The sequence below is a fragment of the Rousettus aegyptiacus genome, unplaced genomic scaffold (genome assembly GCF_014176215.1).
Source record: "Rousettus aegyptiacus isolate mRouAeg1 unplaced genomic scaffold, mRouAeg1.p scaffold_m13_p_4, whole genome shotgun sequence".
Taxonomy (NCBI): domain Eukaryota; kingdom Metazoa; phylum Chordata; class Mammalia; order Chiroptera; family Pteropodidae; genus Rousettus; species Rousettus aegyptiacus.
This window is the reverse complement of record NW_023416307.1, coordinates 29,644,808-29,666,942: the sequence shown is the minus strand read 5'-3', so window position 1 is coordinate 29,666,942 and position 22,135 is coordinate 29,644,808. Positions and strand designations below refer to the sequence as shown.

General features: G+C 34.1%; 1 protein-coding gene across 12 annotated transcripts in view; it reads left to right on the top strand.

The window, feature by feature from the left end:
• Window positions 1-22,135, top strand: part of MECOM (MDS1 and EVI1 complex locus) — a 523,206-nt gene that overhangs the window by 464,685 nt on the left and 36,386 nt on the right. For all 12 annotated transcript variants that reach the window (XM_016148128.2, XM_016148126.2, XM_016148130.2 and 9 more), the window contains 4 exons: window positions 255-389; window positions 12,113-12,215; window positions 15,568-15,784; window positions 21,025-21,172. In XM_016148128.2, the coding sequence (XP_016003614.2) occupies window positions 255-389; window positions 12,113-12,215; window positions 15,568-15,784; window positions 21,025-21,172 (603 nt within the window). The remainder of the gene's footprint in view (window positions 1-254; window positions 390-12,112; window positions 12,216-15,567; window positions 15,785-21,024; window positions 21,173-22,135) is intronic.

The window sequence follows — 22,135 nt, the reverse complement described above, 5'->3', positions numbered from 1 at the left end:
AGCAAGCATATTTTGAAACCAATTAATCAATTTTTGTAATAATTTACAATTGTTTTGTTTCTTTAGAAAAAACAGTATGCTGTCACTTTTAAAATAGCTTATTCTTATTCTTCCTTTATTAATATGCTTGCTGTCTGACTTTTTTAAAGATTCAAAGAAGGGATATACATTTGAATAAAATATTTTCAAGCAATTAATCATTCTAATGAATGAACTGATATGGAAATTGATTGTTCTCATCTTCTTCTTTTTAGATCTTAGATGAGTTTTGCAATGTGAAGTTCTGCATAGATGCTAGTGAACCAGATGTAGGAAGCTGGCTCAAGTACATCAGGTTCGCTGGCTGTTATGATCAGCACAACCTCGTTGCATGCCAGATAAATGATCAGGTATGTTGTAAAGATTTTCTTGTCTTTCTTTGAGAGCACTAAAGTATCAGTGAAGCCTGAAGAATAAAAATAACAGTGAGCTGCAGTAGACCCTTGTGGCCTGTTTGTTGATATGGTGAAAGGTAACACACAAATATAAGTAAGATGTAGAATAAAGTCATTTTCAGTACTGTTTTTGTTCACTGCTACTTTTTTGAGTAGTTTATTCACTTGGTACCAGTAAACTTCTTAAAAGCTCTAGTTTTCTGAATATGATTGAATGGTTGAAAATTGATTACTAATTGTTGCTAGCTGTTCTTGACTTTTTTCTCTTTACCATCATAACAGGGAGACATTCATAGAAAGTATTGAGCTAATCAAGAATACTTTGTGAATTTACACAGAAACTGGAAGAGATATCCTTGAAATATAATATAGGTTTTTATTAGACATAGTAGATAGAAGTATATATATTATCCATGTGCGGACTTATCTGATTATGTATTTTATACTGATTTGCCTAATAATAAATGAGAAACATCTTTAGATTAATCAAAATACTTTGTTTTGGTATATGTAGAAAATTAAAAAATATCACTGTTGGAAATTGCTTTATGGAGGTCCATGCAGCAAGCTTAACTTTACTAATAATAACTATGAAATAAGATCATGAAAATATCATAAAACATATTTTGCACTCAATAAAGTTAGGTTATGAATCTTGTAACTGAGCATGACAATACCTAAACAATAAGGAGTTCAGCCTGTTAATTTTTGTTTTATAAACATCGTTTAGTTAGAATTTAATTATGTTATCATTGTTTATTTCTTTTAACCCAGTGATAACCTAAATCAAATTACATTTCATAGACCATATTAAAATAGTTGCTTGGCAAATGTATGAAAATCACCACTAAGAAAAAGAAAAGTTTAAATTAGATGTTTTCAATTGAAAGCTGTTAAGTAATGCTAGCGTCATATAGTCTAAGACTCTATTTCAGTCATCATTATGAGATTATTCTTTGGCATTTTACCAGCTATCAGATAATTTTTACTGACTAAACTGTATAAGAGGTAGTAAATTGTAAAATAGGTTTAAACGGGAATCGTTTAAAAATATTCAACATATATCAAAAATCATAAACCAATAAATTGTTTCCTTTTGCTGTAAGAAAACAAGAGGCATTATTGACAAAGGAAAATATTGTTAAATTGCTTATTGATTATTGAGCACAAATATCCCAAGTTTGTCATATGAGTTACTGTCATCAACGACAAACAGTTTTTGATCATCCACTATTTGTAGATGTGGGAAATACATGGGGTTGTAAATAAGTGAATTTTTTGTGGTATATTTCCTAAAAAAAGAAACTAGAGGACCTCAAAAAAGCAGCTATAAGATGAAATAATGTAATTATATTATAATAATTACTTACTATTCATATTTACTTATAATAAAAGCTATTTCCTTAGACAGATAAAATGGTTGTGGGATCAGTGAAAAGGTCATTTAAGATTAGACTGGTGGCCAATTCATTTTTTCATTTATTATTTATGTGTCTAATATTTTATAATAAATATACTCTTGTCATTGGGAATCTTGATTATATTAAAAAGGGAAACTATTTTGCTGTTTCTGTCTCTGAATTAGACTGCTTATTAGAGTAGGTATTTATAATTTTTAACATAGTTACTTTTGAGGTGCACATTGTCAAATGCATTGCTTTCAAAAGAAAATATGCTGGTTTTATACTTTAATGAAGAACCAGGGAAATAATTAATCAGGAAAAACATAAAAGGCCAACATTAGACACATACTTATTATTTCTGTAAGTACTTATTTTAAACTCATGTATTATGCTGGCAGAAATTTAAGATGGTAACAGAGTGCATATCAAATAGCATAATTGTGAAATTGACATTACATGGTCAAGTAAGTTCACCCATAAACAACGAGAGTAGAAAGTCAGAGGTAAAAGTCAGATTTGTGTGATAGGCATATAGGCATACAATCACACTTAGATCAGTTGATACCTAAATAATGTATGCATGTATTATAAACATATTCATCTATAAGCATGTATGCATATTTCTAAAAGCCAATTAAGACTAGCAATTTTAGACAGCTTCGAAATGTAAATGCTGGACTAGGTACAATGATAAAAGAGCTGACTAAAGAGATTCTCTAGGTCTATTTTTTTCTTTCTCTTTTTCATGAGGAATAGGAGCTGCCAAATGGCGAATAAACACAACTCATCACATAATGGACATTCTCATTGTAAGAGATAATATTTCCTATACAGATATAAAGGGAGACCCTGAGTCAGGAGTAATTAGTAAATATGAACAACATTAACTCACCTGCACAACACAAAAGCAAATGAAACACTCTACAAGAAATTGAAAAAACTGTTTCTCTTTGCTCTGACTATCAGATAGAGCTCAAGTTCATAAAATAAATTTTAGTAACATGTCAGGTATAAGTCTTGGACTATAAACATGAAGAATTTCAGTGAGTCTTTCAAACGTAGTCTAGCCATTGTAATAATTAAGATATCTAACAAAGATGGGAAAAGGGGACCCAGAACAAAACAAGAGCATGTAAATTAGAGTTTATTTTGCAAAGATACAGATTTTTTAAAAATTCTAATGTTAAAATCAAGTTTAATCAATTTGTACTAGATATTTTAATGATGCAGAGGAGTTCTATAAAAGAGAAAAAATGTGCTTGCTAAGATGATAATACAGTTTGACACTCAAAACATGTATACTGGATAAAACCCATATTTGATTTGTTTGGGGCCGAAGAAGTACTTAGAAACAGCATATATTTTCAAGTAAAGTTGATAAAGGATTTAATCTTTTGTATCATAAAAACAAAGACCATTCGATGGACATTTTTCTAATACGTATCTGCAAGTATTTTATTTGAGGAGATTTTCCTGAGTTTAAATTTTCTAATAGAAATCTGTGAGTTATTTTATTCAGATTTTTCTTTTTTCAGACCAGGGTTAGCTTTGTGGCAGCTTTTTTTCTTGACGATGCTGCCTAGAAAGACTCAACTTATTGTTTTTAGATCTCTTTCATTTCATGTTTTCAAAATTATTGCAGTAATGTTTTCAGAGACAGAAATCCTGAAAACACTGGCAAAACTACTAAGCCACAGTAGCTGTAGCTTCTGACTGATATCCTTATTTCCCCTGAAGATATTGTATTAACTATAGTAATTTATCTTTGTAAAAGAGAGCTATACCAAAGATACTAGTAAATTAAGACCATAATCATACCCAAGTCATAAAATAATAGATGTATTAAAAACACTTAAGGCTCTTCATCCTTGAAGTCTTAATGATTTTTTTCCTTTATTCCTTAAAGTTTCTGAGAAGTGCTACATAGCTATATTGCTGTGGCACAGTGTCTAGCTGAACATTTTTACTGAGGCAGACAATGCTTCAATTTTAATAATGTGAAATTGTCCCTGTTTGCTTTCAGGAGCAAGAACTGGCACTGAGAGATAGAACAGGGCAGGAGCAAAAGCAAAGAGTTGGATGATGAGAGCTCTTTCCAAAATAGGTCTTTAAGAGGACCAAACATGCTGAGGAAGCAAGAAAATGGTTTATTAATTATCTAGAGGTTTCATTTACATCTGGAAGTACCCATGTGTTTAATGTCAAGTAGGCCAAATGTCTAGATGATTTACTGAGTTTTTTTTTTTATTCTGAATATTTTGATGTCCTTTCCTTTGACATGACGTAGATATCTTACTTTTACCAATTTGAGGATTGAATGTAGCACATTGTTTTAGATTTGATCTCGCCCTGGTCCTGCCTATCCCGTGCTTTGATAAGTTTCCTCATACCTGCACATTTCTATATCCTTCACCTAAATCAAAGGGAAGATGACCCATAGATCCCCTATCCACCTCAAACAATGCCAGTTCTCATCTCAGATGTGTTCCTAAGTTTTGTGTACTTATGTAATAGCTCTCTGGATACAAGTTTTCCTCTAATGCTTCTTTACAATGAAACCATACTGGTTATTATCATGCCACTAAAGCACAATTCATGCCAGTTTACTTTTTAGACTTAAACAAGACCTGCCTTTCCACACATGATAATTAGAATGACCTGAGTGTGTACTTTGAGGTAACATTTTATATGTGTGTATGTATTCTGCATCATAAGAACGAACATGATTTCATTCAAATGTCTGGCCTGCCCTAACATGGTCTATGAGTAGAATAAAGTTCTCAGAAACCCAAGGCATTATTAATCTTGTCATTTACACAAGGTGATAAGTCCTTTCATTTTTAAACAGGCCCTTGACAGCTGGTATTTAGTAAGTAGAATAAGAGAAGTCTGCTGTGCACTCCGAATAAAAAGAAATGTGTCGATAAGAAATTATCTAATGCCTGATGTGTATTTTGAAATAAGATATAGAAGAACGAGTGCCCCTCAGAGAATACAAGGTTGGAATTCAGTTAGGAGATTCTGCCAGCTCTCTCGTGGTTAAAGAACAGCAGCAAGATTCTACAGTGTTTTCAGTTGGAACAGGCATTGTTCTCGTTTGTGCTTTACCTTATAAAGTTTTAACTGCTTCCAGGACGATCATGGCTGAGTTGGCACACCCGCTTTCCTTCTCCTTAGGTCCATGTCAATGATTCTGCCAGAGTGCTGTGACACTTGAACAGTATTATTATTACAAGCTTATTATGAGCTCAATTATCAAATTATTTTCTTTGGCTTTTTACTGAGAAAAAAATGTTTTCCTGCATCATCCAATTCATACACTTTATGCAAAGAAGAGGGGAAGAGCAGCTATGTAAAAAGCAAAATGCAATTTGTTAGCCTCTTTCCACTTATAAAAAATGTTTGCGTAGATTGTCAGGTAATTTGTTAGTTTGCTCTTCCTTTACAAGGATTTTTGTCCACATTTTCTATAACCTCTTTTGATGTTAAAATTATTATTGGCTTTGTGCATTTTCTTCGCTTTGCTTTTAAGTCAAGTTCCACTTTTATACCAAAGTTATGCTCTGCTATTTTAAGATGAATGCCAGCTGGCAATACCCAGAGACTGACTTTGTGAACGATGCCCAAGCTGACTTTGGGGAGATGTTGTCTGGCTGATAAGTTACTTCCTTCACCCGAAGATGAAACTGTCTCAGACATAATTTGCCATTTGATATTTACATAATAAAATAAACAGCACTGCCTCCCTCCACCCCCCAAAAAAACTTTTCCTCGTGTAATAATCCCCAGGACACAACACTGTCATAACACCACATACACTAGGAATTATTATTAAGATTCACAGACCACGTAAATGGAAAATAGGACACCCTGGAGTATTCTGTGCTCATTTTAAGTAATTAATATTTGCATGATATATAACACTTCTCATTCAGGAAGATCTCAAAGCATCACATCCATACTATACTCCAGCTATTTCTGGAGTGGCGCTAAAAAGATGATCATCAGAATGCATTACAAGCCATCAAGGAGGAAAACATGTTGGTAAAGGACACAAGAAAAGCCTCCAGCTTCCAGCTTAGTCAAAAACCCAAAGATGATCTTTAGCTTTCTCATTGTGTAATGATGAAACTTTTCCCAAATACTCGGAAACCATTTACAATGATCCATATTCATAGAATCAGATGAAATGGCTATATTAAAGACAGGTGACTAAGGATATTTCTTGTGGGGTCTGTAGAGCGATCCTTAGAGGTTATTTAAAGGGACAACTTGCAAGGCTTCCAGGCTGGGTACACTGCAGGCTCCAGGTATAATATGTGGGTCTTTATCACTTGCCCTATTTCCACAAACAAGAAATTCCAGTTAATTCTCTGTTTTGTTTCATCCAATAAATTATAGTTGGCTTTCTATTCATGGTATTAACAAAGAGCTAAAAATGTGTGTGGGGAAACTTCTCCATGAATATTTTTGTCCTGAAAATAACCGATGGATATACATTTGTTTTTTAATTTAAGAACCAGCAAGACAATACCTGATATTTCTCAATTAATATTTTCTAATCTTTAGACTGTCACCCTGAAGAAAATATAGGATACCATCTCTTTGAAACTAAGGAAAGTAAGAAGGGTTTGCTTTGGCAAAGCTTGACCATGATAAAGCTTCTGTTCTGTTGGACAGATATCTTTACATTCTGTCATCAATCTCTCTGTCTGCTGAAGACACTTCTTGTTATCTCTTACTAATTAGGCCCAGAACATATAATAGGGTCTTTCTTCTAGAAGCTAAAAAGTTGACATCATTTCTGCCCCTCTGAATTGGGGTTTTCCACATCGCTATGGGTAGATCAGAGGTCCAGACTACATTTCCTAAAGCCAGCTCATTTGCACACGTTGTCTCTGTGGATTTGATGTTACATCTCTCCAGCACCAAGACTGACAGATGTGTTCATATCAAATGTTGACTTTGTTCAGCATGCAAACTGCCACCTACTTTCTCTCCCACCTAACCTCCAAATGTTAAAGTTCCATTCAGCTTTTCCTAGTCTTCTGACTGGCAAATTGAATGGAGCTGTAGAAAATAAAGCATTCAGGCTGAATTTGGGAGCTGAGAAAGGAAGAAATCAACTGTCAACTTCAAAGTGAAAAGACAGCAATAGTCTGAAAAAGTTGTCTCTCAGTACAGATCTTGCAGGGAGTACATTTCTCTATTATTTCAATTATTACAACTTCCTGAATAGGTTGAAGGTCATTCATAATTCACACTTCTGTCATTTTTAGACATGCCAAATGCAGTCTATTAAGCATACACAAAACTTCCAGTGCTTGACCAGGAAAAATAAATGGGGATTCATAACAATGAGGCCTTGTTCATCTTTTTAAAATGATGTGTTTTCTTTTTTTCTTGTTTTCCCTCTTGTGCACAGAATTTTTCTTCTGTCTTAATAGTACAAACATAATACTTTAAATCGATCCAAGCATAGCAAACTAGACAGCAAAGCTAGTCTGACAGATTCTAGATTTTTCTATTTTATAGGATAATAAACAAGAACCCCCATTATTACCATTTATAAATACAAATAGTAGCATCATCAGTTTGATGGAGGATTAGGTTGAACAAAGACTCTGACAGTATAAAGCAGAATTTGAAAGTCTTTTATAGCCTATTAACTTTCCTATCAGAACACTTATAAGTGTCCATAGTCTCCTCGGTAGCTATCCTCTTACACTTAAATAATAAAAGAAAATGAATATTTAGTAAAATATGTTTAATTCTAATTCCAATTGTACATGATATATAATTATATATAAGATATATCACATACTATATATAATATATAATTATATATAATCAATTCTATGCCAGTAAGTATTCAGTTATATTAATATTGAAAATATAAGATTGCTAATTTTTATTCAAATTTAAAAATTTCACCAAAATGTATACTTCACGGCATTTATATGTCACATATAGAATATGTAACATATCTAAGCACATATATACTTATACATAACAATGTATGAAAATACACTTTTTGGAAGTTTAAAATTTCCTAATTCAAATTCACATCACCACTGCCTTTTATCTCTAGCTTAGCCTTGTGAATATTAACTGAATGGATTTCCTTTTGGCATTTGGAATTGTTTTTAAGATTTTATTAAATTTAGTAGCTGTGTTTAGAGTAATTTATATATATATGTATATATATAATATTATATTTATACCTTCAATTGTGAATTTCTCCAGTAGTAAAAATGAACAATTTAGGAGTTTTCTAGTTTTCTTTTCAATAGAATACTTTTACTAGTATTTTCTTTTCAATAGAATACTTTTACTAGTATTCTATTTCAGAAAATTTTTTTAAAAAGAATATAAAAATATCTATTAATATTTACTATAAATATTTATTCTCATACATTTAAGTATTCAGAGATGCAAATGTAATATCCATACTTGCAAAGACAAAAATAAAAAAACAAAATGAAAAGACCACTTCGACTTTCAAAAGTTTCAAATGTATAGAAAATTAGGTAGTGTTCATAACTTATTGTGTTTCTGGAAATTGGTATATTGGCTACCAAATAGGAAACTCTAGATGAGTTAAAACATTTAAAATATTTTATCATGCCTTTTTTAAAAAATGGAATTCCCATATAATCTTATTTTCTTACTATAAGGCCTCATTTCTCTTATCTTTCATGTCATATAGGGAAGAATAGAGGTTGTTTCCTTCCAATAGAGCATTATGAAAGAGACAGAGCAAAAATAAATCAACAACCCTTTTGAATGAGTTTTCTAAGTGTTTGAGACTTCTGAGCCCCTTTTATTCTTGAGTTGACTTCATTTCAAAATCCCAGATCCAGGACATTTTTATTTTGGATCTAGGTAACTTTTTCCATAAAACCTCCTGCTGAGAGAGGAACCCTGTTAACTCTTTCATTGAATTTAATGGACTAAATGACTCCCATTTTTCTCAAACACAAAAATCAGAGAGGTTGTATTAGTCATGTCTCTGCTTCTGGTACACAACTCAGATGACATATAATTCATAGCTCTGCAATATAGCCGAGTTTTTGAGAATACACTGATTTTAAAGACATCATGATTTCATTTTTATAAGCATGGTCAAGCCTACTTAATATACAAACTTCCAGGAAAAGCTACATAAATCCCTTCTGTTCTTTATTATATTTTTATTTACTAAAACACCTATTTTATAACATAAAAGCATAGATGTGATATGTTATTTTCTGAAAAGCTTGGTTTCTCCAACATTATATTCCATCATTCCTCCACATAATTGTTTTGAGGCAACAAACTGTCATGTTTTTATTTAAACTATTCTTCTTCTCAGACTCCTGCTGGTGCATTATTATTGCTAGAACATAAACTAACTTTATATGTGGGTATCTCTGAATTCAAGCATTCAAATTATACTTTGGGGTCACTGTGTTTATAAGAGGAAAACCATACTTTTACTTAAGTCTCTCTAAGATCCTAAGAGAAGAGATAAAATGAAGATCTCAAGTGGTAACAACACTTTGAAAAAAACACTAGATTTGTAAGGGTGTGGTAGATGGGACTTCGAGGCACATTCCTAATGCCATAGGAGGAAGGAGGCCCAGAATCTGCCCTCATTACGTCCGGAGCTTGCCAGTTCTTTTCAAACCTCAGTTTCATGAGCACCATAAAAATTCACTTAAAATCAAAAAGAACACCCTGAAGTTAAAACCCACTCTGCTTTGCCGTGCCTCTCACAACCTGGAATGTCACCCTTTACCTCCAGTAAATAAAGCCAACATCAACACTCTTCCATGTCTTTTATTTTTTATGTACTCAATATTCTTCACATGACAATCTGGACACTTAAAGGGAAATTACAGCAATGATCTATGTCTCTGCAAAGTGAATTGTCTTTATAATATATAGTTATAATGTATCCATCATTTTCCTTTTGTTTCTTGGACTGTTCACATTGGATTGAGTAAATCTAAAATGGAATTAAAAGAGACATGATTAATAGCGATCTACAAAGAAATGGTGATACCATAATACTTTCTTAAAGATCTGGCATGTATATCTGAGCAGCATTCCCCAACAGAGACAACTACACTGTTTTACGTTCTTGCAGAGTATTGTCTCTTTAACCTCACTATTTCCGAGAAGCCACTGAAAAGTTCTAATATGTCACAATTCAAATGTCAACATGTTGTTGGAAAGGAAGCTAATAAGTTAAACCTTTGAGAGATGCCAAAAAAAGAGGTGATTCAAACTGTTGAGAGAAGTCCATTGTTTTCTAAGGGGAAACAGAACTCCAGAATGAAACAGGGTACTTATGAGCATTTAACTGGAAGTTTTGGGGGAAAAAAACACTAATTTTTTTTTAATCTAGTAAGTTTTTGAACTATTCCTCTCAGTGTACTTTGAAAGAAGGGAAAATGTGAGGGTTAAGTTTAAATAAGATACTAACTGTAAATTCACTGTTTTTTGTAGAAAGATCACTTAGCAAGGAGTAATTTTCCTAAGATAGTCTGGATTCTATTCATGGATAGATATAAAAATATTAGGTTATATTATATCATATTATAGCAACATTTTATGTTCGACATTATTTTCTATAAACCAACTTCACATGGTTAAATTACTGTTGAATGAAAAAAAAATTTTATTTCAATAGGAAAGAAACCAAGCAGAAAATGCTCCTACTTGAGTTATGTTTTTGAATTTAGCACAATTTTGTGCTCTGGTCTTTTTATAGAAAAATAAACAATTGGACTTTAGAGCCACCTACTGGAATAAAGGGGCACGTACTTATGTTTAATGTCCTATGCTTCTCAAAAGATAAACAAATAAATGCAACTAAAGTTATGCATATTTCTTCTGATCTCATAAGACATTAATTTATTCAACTCTTCTCAGTTCAAAATATCAAATAATCCTGCAAGAAATCATAGTCAGTGCAACCTTCCCCTTCCTTAGTAGGGTTTAAGTACCAACTTCTGTTATGTGCTTTTTCTCCCTATTGGATTGAGATCGAGCAGAACTGAATCCTTATTTTGTCATTGTTGTTTTTGGTGGTATGTTGTGTGTCCGTGTGTTTGTAAATGTAAATTGGTCTCCTTTTCACCAGTTAATTATATAACTTCATTCTTTCATACCTCTCTATCTGGTTATAAAATTATTATTAATAAATAATCAGAATAAAATTAAAAACTAAGAACATTTTTATAGTAAAACGAATAAGCACCTTAAATATTTTCATGATGAAATGTTTGTTCATTGGGATATAATTGACATATAACAATATCTTAGATTCAGCTGTGTAACATAATGATTCTATATTTGTATGTATTGTAAGTTAAATGCTTTTATAGATGGAAAAAAAAAATCCTGAAGCCTGGACAAGTAAATTGGTCAATGACTTGCCTAAAGTCACAGAGCTAATTAGAGGAAAGTTAGGCAGCTCTCAGAAACTAAAGGTCAGAGTTCCTTTCACACTTGCCCCACTGCTCATTACTCAGTCATTAATGGATTTAGGAAATCCTTCCTCTCTTCAACATTTTGCTAGAAAGTAAGGGGAATAAGCACCACCCCAAACCTCAGTGAGGTGAGTGAGTCAGTTGAAGGCATAATACCTGTTTTCAAAGCGTGGGATCAAGACCAGGGCATGAGAGCAGGTCCTGATTGGTGAGAGAAGGATTAAGTTTTAAAACACAAAATACTTTCTTTTGACTATGTTCTCTACAAATCTTGCTGTTATAATTCTTTATGTCACGTCCTTCCAAACTATTAGCTTAAAAGCACCTTGTCGGGAAGGTGCTACTTTTGAGAGAGAACATGCTCAAAGTGGGTAACTGTGCCTCTGCCACCCTTAACTAGACCACTGCCAGATCATGCAACACACACTCAGCTCTCTGAGTATGTGTGTGGTTCGCCAGAGTGAGGAATTCAGAGAAGGGAAAGTTCTTTGTTAAACATTACAACGGGTATATGTGACAAATCAAGCCTTGCATTAAGAAAATATGATTTGTGAAGTAGGATTTGGAAAAGATTTGTGAATTGGCATGAAAGTTACACCTTTCCATTTGTCATCAGAGGGCTACTTTTCAGGATATAACACAGGAAGTCACACATTTCTTTCAAAAAATTAAAAGGAATAAAAGGTACGAGAAAATGTACAGTTATCTTAATGGATATCGAGCCCTTTCTTAATATTCACTTCTCTCTTTCATCCCTCCATCCCTGCCCCCCTTCCCCTTTTTTTGTCTTTTGAAGATATTTTATAGAGTAGTCGCAGACATTGCACCGGGAGAGGAGCTCCTGCTGTTCATGAAGAGTGAAGACTATCCCCATGACCCCATGGCGCCCGACATCCATGGTTAGTTGCGCTCACACTGCCATGTTTATCACCCTCACACGGGGACTGCCAGAGCAGCCAAACGGGCCCATCACGCCTGGTGTTCATTAGTTTTCCTGGCTATTCAATGTCAGTTTTAACAAAGACCTTCTCTTGAAGGGGCTATTTTCTTGGTTTGACATCTGGCTAATATGACTGTAAAACTAAAATAAGCAAAGATCTTCCTTGAGTGGAGGTCAAGGGTTTGGGCTGGGACATCACACCTTTTGTCAGTGCCTTAGACTATGGTGAGAATTCTTTCACTGTGCAAAAGTCATTCCAGAAAGCTTGGTTTCGGGCTTTATAAATCTAGTTGATATTTCTCCTATCTAATGTTCTATTACTGGGGAAAAGTGTTTCTACTTGAGTAAGATCCTAGCCAAAATGATTGTATGGAAGGGGGTTGGTGGGGATTTGGGATGGGTGTTGGGACTGGGAGAAAAGTACAGATGAGGAAATTTTAGAGCCAGAGGAATTTTTATGTGACAGAGATCTACCTATTCTAAATCCAATGAAGGGGGGATCAAAAATAATTATAATTACAAGTGATGAATGCCCAGGGATGATTAAGAGAAAATTCTACTTGTATTGATTTGTATCACTGGCATGAGAATTTAATACTTTTTCTTTCTCTTTTCTATTTCTCTCTCCTGATACAATGTGATTTGGTGTAACATAATGCGATGGTGTCTTTAAAGCCTTTTGTGGTTGGAAGGGCATTTGGGAAGGGCTCCCTATCTCTATGTAGCAGAGAGGAGGAGATTGAGCCACCTCCCATCCTTCTGGCATTCAGAATGGGAGAACCTCAGCTTCTGCTGCTGCAGCTCCTGTGAAGAACGCTACCACGCTTTCTGGCTCTTTATTTGAACGTTTGTAGATTATACCAGTTGTATTTTGGGGAACCTTTTGGAAATTGTTTTCTTCTTAGAAGCTCTGACAAGCATATGGTTTTAAGAAACCCTGTGTTCTCAATGAGCCCAGTAGAGTTTTGAACATGAATAGAGAGGCTGACCCGAAGCAAGGAGTGCTGAGATGATAAAATTGTAATCTGGGCTTTCTCTGGTACAAGCCATCCTTCATTAGTGAATGCTAGATCTAAAAAGATTTTCAAACAATTATCTCTGGAAATTCAAATGATTAGTTTGCTATTCTAAAAAGCCTAAACAGAAGTGACTATTTTTATTTAGGGCTGCCATTCATAAGGTACCTGCCCTTACAACAGCCTTGAAGCCATCAGTTGCTTTTTGTTTACAATGTGTCATATCCAGATCCATCCATATGCCAGTATGTTATATATAATGTTTATAATGTTTAAATGATGATATGTATTTTATACTTCTAGGATTTAATGTTTCTTAGAAAAGAGAAAATGCATACATTCTATACCTACTGTATGCTAGGTATTATGTGCTCCCCAGTTATTGTCTCATTTAATCTTTACACATAGATAAAACCTATAAGAAAGGAATTATTTTCATTATACAGATAGGGAAACTGAGGCCATATAAACTAGGTTAATTGGTGAAGACCACATGGCTAGAAAGTGGTAGAGTCTTATTCAAACCAATGTCTTGTGGTCTTTAAAACTTAGTCCTTTTCCATGTATTATGTGGCCTGAAGGTTTTGTTTGTGTTCAGACTGCTGGCTGAGATCTACATGTAGATCTTAAATATGTGAACAGTGTAACCGACGATGGGAAAATATTTCCACTACTTAGTTAACGTCATTGAGAACCTCAAGGAGGCGGTCTGCTTTGGCATACCTCCCTCTTTCTTAATTCTCTACGTCCAAAGTAGTTGACAGACCCTATTGAATTTCTTTACCTTTCTGTAAAAGATAGCAGCATTGTCTCATTGGACCTCTCTGCTTGGTTTCTCACACTGCAGTGGGGCTCTGCACCTTTCAGTGTCTGTGTCTTCCCTTCCTGGCAGGGACCTTAAAAGACCCTAGTGACCTGCTACACTCCTTAACTTCATTTCCCACTCTTTCCCTACATGCACCCTGTAAACCTGTCATACTTCGCTGCCGTTTCGCCTTCAGGGAGCCTGCCATGCTCTTCCTTGCCTTCATCATTGGCCCATGCTGTTCCTGCTGCCTGAAGTGTCCTCCATCATCTCACTTCACCGGACTGATTCTTACTCATTACATTTTCTGAACCTCTCTCCCTCAGATTAGATGGATTAGGCATGTTCCTCTGAGCTCCTTTAGGCCCTACGCATGCATCTGTCATAAAATATATCACACTCTGTTTGTTCACATGTATATCCCCTTGAGTTTCGTATATATTAATACCTTAGCAAAATGCCTAGCATTTAGTAGGTGACTAAAATATTCCCTCAAAAACGTTCAGTCAATGAACAACTGGTTATAGGTCCTGTCTGCAGGTCTATAAAACAGGGATTATATCTCATGTTGTTGCTCTGGGCGTCTTTTAGCATCATGAGCCGATTTCAAGACTTCTGTGATTGTGTCCTGTGATCAGTGCACAGTATGGCCTTGTGAGTAGGCTAAAAGCTATTCAAATGGAAAGAATAGAAACAATACCATCACTACCTGATACTTTGTAACCTTTTTATCTCTAGTCCCCAGTACTACTCTTTATCTTACTGATTTAAAGTGCTAATTCATGACATGTTTGCTATTTAACAAAGCCTTACCAATTAGCACTGACCCTCAGGTAACTTAAATTAGCTGAAAAGAGTGCTATAAACATTGCGTGTCCCATTATAAATAATGTTGAATGTAATGAAACATTTCAAGTTTTCTGACATTAACCAAGCTTAAGCATGGCTCAAACAGGGGACCGTGTGTCCCATGTTTCTCCCTGGTAATGTGGCATAGTGGGAAAAGTACGGCACAAAAATGAGTTCAAATCCTGGCATGACCACTTAGCTCTAGAATTCCTGACTGGTTACTGGACTTTTCTGAGCTGCAATACTGTCACCTGAAAATTGGGATGAAAAGTTGATTCCTCATAATTCGGTTTTAAGGAATATCAAAAATCCATGTACAGGGCTAGAGAAATAGATACTCTCAGTAAGTGGTCATTAATACTTTTAATATCCAGTGACTATGTTAAATCCTAGAAGGGTTTAGTCATAAAGTTCATCTGATAAGAAGTCTATACTGTAGACACAGTAATCACTTATGTTATTGTTCTAGGCTTCGTCCTGGCTTCTTTATATACATGATTTTTAACATATGTTAAAGTTGAAGTGATAGGAAGTACAGCCAAATAATTTCTATTATGTCTTCCAAATTCAATAATACCTGCTCATTTGTGGTAGCACTTCCTGATCTCCTGGTCCTAGTAATACCTGAATTATTTTCACAGAAGAACGGCAATATCGCTGTGAGGACTGTGATCAGCTCTTTGAGTCCAAGGCTGAACTAGCAGATCACCAGAAGTTCCCGTGCAGTACCCCTCATTCGGCATTTTCAATGGTGGAAGAGGACTTTCAACAAAAACTCGAAAGTGAAAATGATCTCCGAGAGATACATGCAATCCAGGAGTGTAAGGAATGTGACCAAGTTTTTCCCGATTTGCAAAGGTTAGAAATGGCATGCTGCACTACAAAACATGTTTATTTACTCCGCGATAAATTGTCGTTATGCTGAATTTTCAGAATTTATGTAGTTGAGAAATTTGGAACTGCAATGAGCCGGACAAGTGTGTTAGTAACATATTCAGAAATCATTTTTCTTGGGAAATTCTCATCTGTGAAATATTTACAATGAAGTTGGAATTGGTTATTTTGATGCCAGATACAAAATAATGTTTATTTTTACTTAAGCAGTGTTATTGACAACTGAAAGCTTAACACTGCAGTAAAATATGACTTAGAGGAAGAATCAAGACTGCTGGAACAACAATGATACTAATTAAAGTAATTTTATGCCAAACAGTAAAGCTGCCTCTAGAATCATTTAGATGATTAAAAAAAAGAAAAAAGAAATAAAAGAAAGATCACTTCAGGTACTCTTAATGAAAGATAAATGGTCTTTTGATAGATCAATGTAACCCATGATTTAATTTCAACTATTTAAACTGCATATAAAAGAATAAGAAAATCATGCTCAGTGAAGAAAAGGTGGAATTTCCCAAAAAGGAAAAGACAAACATGAGCTCAATGAAAAAAATCTTTAATACTTATTTTTAGCACAATGAAAATCATATTTCAGTCATATGTAAACTTTTTATAGCCTTTTGAAATTAATTCAAGAACATTTTTTATTTCTATTAAAGAAAACAGCAATCCTGGAGCCCACCCTCTGAAAACCATACAGATATTTATGCTACAAAATGGTTTCTCAGATCAGGGATGTATATAACCAGCTAATAGGCTTTTGTTTGTTTGTTTCTACCTAATGGTTTTTGCCTTGGTCCACAAACAGTTTTAATAATTGTATTCATTCTTTTACTTTTAAGTGCAGAAACGGTCCTTGGAACCCATAATCAGAATTTCAAGTGAACATAACATCATTGTATTTAAATGAGTATGGTGGTATATTAACTGGACTTTTTCAAGAGTATGAATTACTCATAGTTTATTTTGGACACTCCACCTATTTCATTTTACCATTTTGTGTCTTTTCTTTTCTTATTGCCTTACCTTCTTCTCTCTCCTATTTACCTCCATTAATTGCCCTGCATCCTCTTCTCTGGGGAGGCCTCTAATAGGAAAAGATTTTGTATAACAGTCATTCATTTCAATGCACAAATTACTAAAAAGGCATCAAGTATAGTTCATTTCTTGCAGAGCTTGAATCAAAAGAATGAAACTCTAGCTTTAAAAATTCAGGCCTAATTTAGCTATTAGAGAGAAAATGTTTGGGGGAATAAGAGAACTTTGCCAGTACCCTTTAAATTCATCTTTAGTTCTTACATAAGCTCATATAGAGAATAAATATGTTATCTATGTTTGGTAAAACATGTTTTTTTGGTAATTGAAGCATCACAGCATGTCTTTTAAATATAATTGTGTCCAAATTAAAAAACAAACTAAAAATAATAAATTCCAATGGGTTGAACAAGTATTTATACTGTAAAACAATATCTCTGATGTTCAGGATTAAGTATATTTCCTTCAATTCTGTTATCAAAAATAAAGGACAGCATTATAAAACAAAAATTGACAGACTAAACATTAAAATGTAATTCTTACTTCCTACTAGAAGTGTAGGAACTAACACTTCTTAGGTGCAGAAAACTTCTTATTCTGACTAGTTGTAAAATTAAGCCTGAGTCAACTCTACTTAATGCCAAAGCTGACTGTCAGTTTAGTTCCTTCAGTCAAACATTTAGTGGAAGACAATAAGGAAACCTAACTATCTGGCACTGGATGAACCCTCAAAATTTGCTTTTCGATGACTCAGTCAGATGGATGGATATAGCATGTCACTATAAAACCTGACGTTGAGCTTCCAAATGGTTATATAATTTAGCTATGTGCACAACCTACATTCTCGGAATAGTTTCCACTTTATTGAATTATATATTGTGACTTTATATTTCAAACAAATGAAAAATTCTTTCTCGACATGATATACTTTATTCTGTTCTGTATCTTTTATGTAAAATGTTGAGAAAAGAACACTCCTCTTGATGAATAAAAGGGCAAAACACACACACACACACACACACACACACACACACAAAAGTTGATATGCAAAAGATGGAAAGAACCCGGAAGACTGAGCAAAGCTTTATAAATTGGGATAAAATTCTATAAAAAGTGAATTCTAAGTAATGACTGACTGGATTGCTTCTGTGTTTATGAAAATAATGTACATTTGTGTTTTTTTTTGAGAACCACTCGCCTTTAATTCTTTCTATCACTGATTATTTGATAACTGATAATTCCATGGAACAACGTGGATTTTATGCTAGATAAGAAGCAAAGAAAAATTCTCTTTGCTTTGCTATCTTGTCCCCCCCCCCCCCCCATCAGCCAATTAGTATTCTCTTAAAGCTATATCATGCCCTTAGAGTTAGGGGACAGGAATAAGACTCAGTGTATAGGCTATTTTTTTACCACTGAATTTCAGAGCTTATGATTTGACATACATATCGGAATAAATATATGTTATAACATGGCGTGCCTTCATGGGTTGTTAAGGATGACAATCTCGCAATCTGTACAGTGATTTTAGAAAACGCCCCTAAATCAGTTCAGAGTTACCTGCAGTTGATATCTCTCTCTTAACTCTCTTATTAACCTTTCAACTTGTGTAATTAACAGAGGATTACATTGTGTAGATAAAGATAGGGCCTTTCTTGTAACTCCACGCACCTGTACTCTCTTGGTACCTTTTGTTCTCAGAGATATCACCATTTGTGCTCAAATAGAATAGCATTAACAACTCGACTGACTCATGGGGCAGGAAAAATAAGTTCATGTGCCAATGTGAATAGAATTGTAGGGAGGAAGCTGAAGAAAAGAAAAAAATATGGGAAAGGTATTTCTAGTTTATCATGATATGGGAAAGGGCATTTCATTTTTTTCACACACTCCCGTGCATGTAGTCTATCAAACGCTGGTTAATATCTTCTAGGTGCACAGAAGTCTTACTTGATATTCATATTTAGAGTGTTCATCTTACAGAGAAATAAAATATGGAAGGGAAAAGGTGCTTGCATGCTTGCTAGATTTTTTAAAAGTAACTTTTTATTATGAAAATTTCAAATATACACAAAACTAGAGAGGATTGTGTAATGAAACACCATATACTCAGCTTCAATAATTATCACACCAGTCCAATCTCGTCTTAGCTATATGCATTTTGGATTGTTTGAAACAAATCCTGGATGTATATCATTTTATTCATAAATAGTTCATTATGTATCTGTAGAAAGTAGGACTCTTTAAAACATAAGTTCGACACATACTTTCAGAATAACATTTCCTTAATTTTATCAAATATTTGGTCAGTGTTCATATTTTCCCAATATTTCATAATTTTCAGAGTGTTTGCTTGGATTAAGATCAAAATAAGGTCCATTACTGAAGTAGGTTGACAAATCTCATACTTCTTTCAATTTATAGGTTCCCTCAAAGTCAGTAAGCTTGTTTCTCTTTCATTCCCATCCTCTCTCTCATTTATTCTTTCTCTGTCTGTCTCTTTCTCATAATCTATTTATAGAAGAAATTGAATTGCTTTTCCTGTAGCATTTCCTCCAGTCTGAATTCTGCTGATTATATCCCCTTACTGTTGTTTAACGTCTTTCTCCAGGCCCCTATTTCCTGCAAACTCAAAGTTATATCCCAAGCCTTGATCACATTTAGGTTCAAAGTCTTGTGAAGAATACCTCATTGATGGTATTATTTATTTCCATCAAGAGGCACATAATGGATTGCCTACTTCATTAATTCTTCAGGGGCTGCAAAATGAATGTATTCTACTTCTATCATCCTGTCATTATTTATTATCTGGATTAATTCCATGCAGAGAAAATTCTCCTCATAGTTTATTTACTCACCCATAGGTACAGTTTATATAGACGGGGCAGGTCATGTGGATGAGTTTTTTTTTTTATTTACTAGTTTTCAGAATAACGATTTGGCTTCCCAGCATCTTTCAAGGGCGACCAGTGAGGTTCTATTCGTGTGCTTTTGAATATTATTATTGTCAAAAGATGAGATTATTATTTTTATTGATACTTAAATTTCCCCATCTTTGGCTCATGGGTCTCTCTTCAAGTTGGTACCCCAGTTCTTTTGACGTGATCGATAGCTTTCTTGCTTTTTGCCATAACAAGATATTCCAGGCACATCTTATATATTTTCTTGTTTAAATCTGAAACAGGCTTTTTCTCCAAGGAGCTCTGATTACTTTATGTGGGGGTAGTATCCGTGCATGCGTGTGTGTGCGTGTGTGTGTGTGTGTGTGTTTAATTAACAAAAGCATTTCAAATACCTTCTGAATATCACAGTATTCCATTATCTATAATATTCACTTTTGATTATATTCATGCATATTTCATATACAATTTTTAGAAAAAGGAAGGAAAGTATTCTAAACTTTAAAATGGAGAAATTATGCTTGTGAGAAACTTGTAACATTTTTTTTGAGGGGCTTTAAGAGTGCATCCACTCAAAATATTATATACTCCCTTTCTCCCTTTACAGGTTATATATATACATATATATGAAAATATTTCTATCTCTTATCTACTTCTGTATCTGTACACATACATATCCATCTGTCAGTCCATCTGCCTGTTCATTTATCCATCCCAGGGTTATATTCGGAAGTTGTTTGTTGAATAGTTAGCTTATAGTTCACTTTAAGTAAATAGCTTAGAGTTTACGCATCTAGTGACATAGGTAAAAACAAAATAGTTCTTTGAATCTAGAGTTTCTGTACATTAGGTAGACTACCTCCTTGAATGTTATCAAGCATTTTCTTAACATTTTCTGTTTGTGTGTTTGTTATTGACTTAGGTATTAGCAATATGTGTTACCCTTAGTATTGTGTAGTGAATCCAAAACTGGACATATAGCTAGTTGTTTATCATGCCCCTAAATTGATAGTTGATCCCTGCTAGCAGTATCAGATTTACTTTTTAAGAACAGGAGTACTTCTCTGCATTAGTGAGAGACACAATCTAGAAATATGAAATGTACTTTTGTCTGTTGCAAGCCTGTTTCTTCTCTTTCCTCCTCCTCACCTCAACAGCTTTCTTTTCTTATTTCTTAAATTGCCAGTTGGATCAGTAATAAAATGACGTTCTGTTTATGAATGTGTTCTTTGTCACTATGTCTTATTAGATTAATTGTTCTCTTAACAGCCTGGAGAAACACATGTTGTCACATACTGAAGAGAGGGAATACAAGTGCGATCAGTGTCCCAAGGCATTTAACTGGAAGTCCAACTTAATTCGCCACCAGATGTCACATGATAGTGGAAAGCACTATGAATGTGAAAATTGTGCCAAGGTACAGTGAATTTGTAGACTACTTGGCCTCTCCGTCATCCTGCTCTCTCTTAATCTATCATTTGCTACGATATATAAAAACAAGCTTTGAGAGGGGAAACTATAAATATCTTGAGAAAAGTAGACTAAGTGTTGTATGCTAAAAGGCATTAGTGCAGTGAATAAAAACACTTAGTGGGTATCCTTTTATTTTTGTAAGGGAGGAAGTGAGGCTTAATGGTGAGTTCCAGAACTAGGTGTCAGACATCCTTGGTAAATTCCTGGTTCCGCTACTGGCTTGCCAGCATGGAGTTGTTTTATAGCCTTATGGAGAATGAAAATTTTATCCAATGTATGTTACTGATTTCTTTTAATAGCAATTTGCGAGGAAGTCACATAAAGTTTCTGAATGCCTATTCAGAAAGAATGGGAGACTCCTACTTGTGCAGATTTTTCCACCCAAGTCCTCACCATAAATCATGACTTAATTCCAATTAAAAGTATAGTCCCTTAGTGACCAGTGCAAAACAACATAAGGGTGAAATGAATGCACTTCAGCTTGACCATTATAGAAAAAATAATTCACGTTATTTAATTTTCATGTGTCTCAATTAACTAAAAGATGTCCTGGTGTCATGAAAGTTGATTTCAATTTTCAAAATCTTTTCATAGCACTTGAATGTCTTTTCGAATGTCAATAGAAATTGTAACCTTTGAAATTATCTTTAGAGTTGTTTTGTTTCCAAATGTATGGGTGGCTTTTCCTTCCTTCCTTCCTTCCTTCCTTCCTTCCTTCCTTCCTTCCTTCCTTCTTTCCATCTATTCTTAATTAGTAAAGTGTCCAAAAATGATTTTAGTTTGATGGTAACTTAGTCAAGTACAGTGTTAGAAATTAACCTGTAGGGGAATTCCTTGAATAGATGTGAGATACTTTAGTGAAAATCCCCCCCAATTTTACACATAGTATATTCTTCAAAGGATGGAA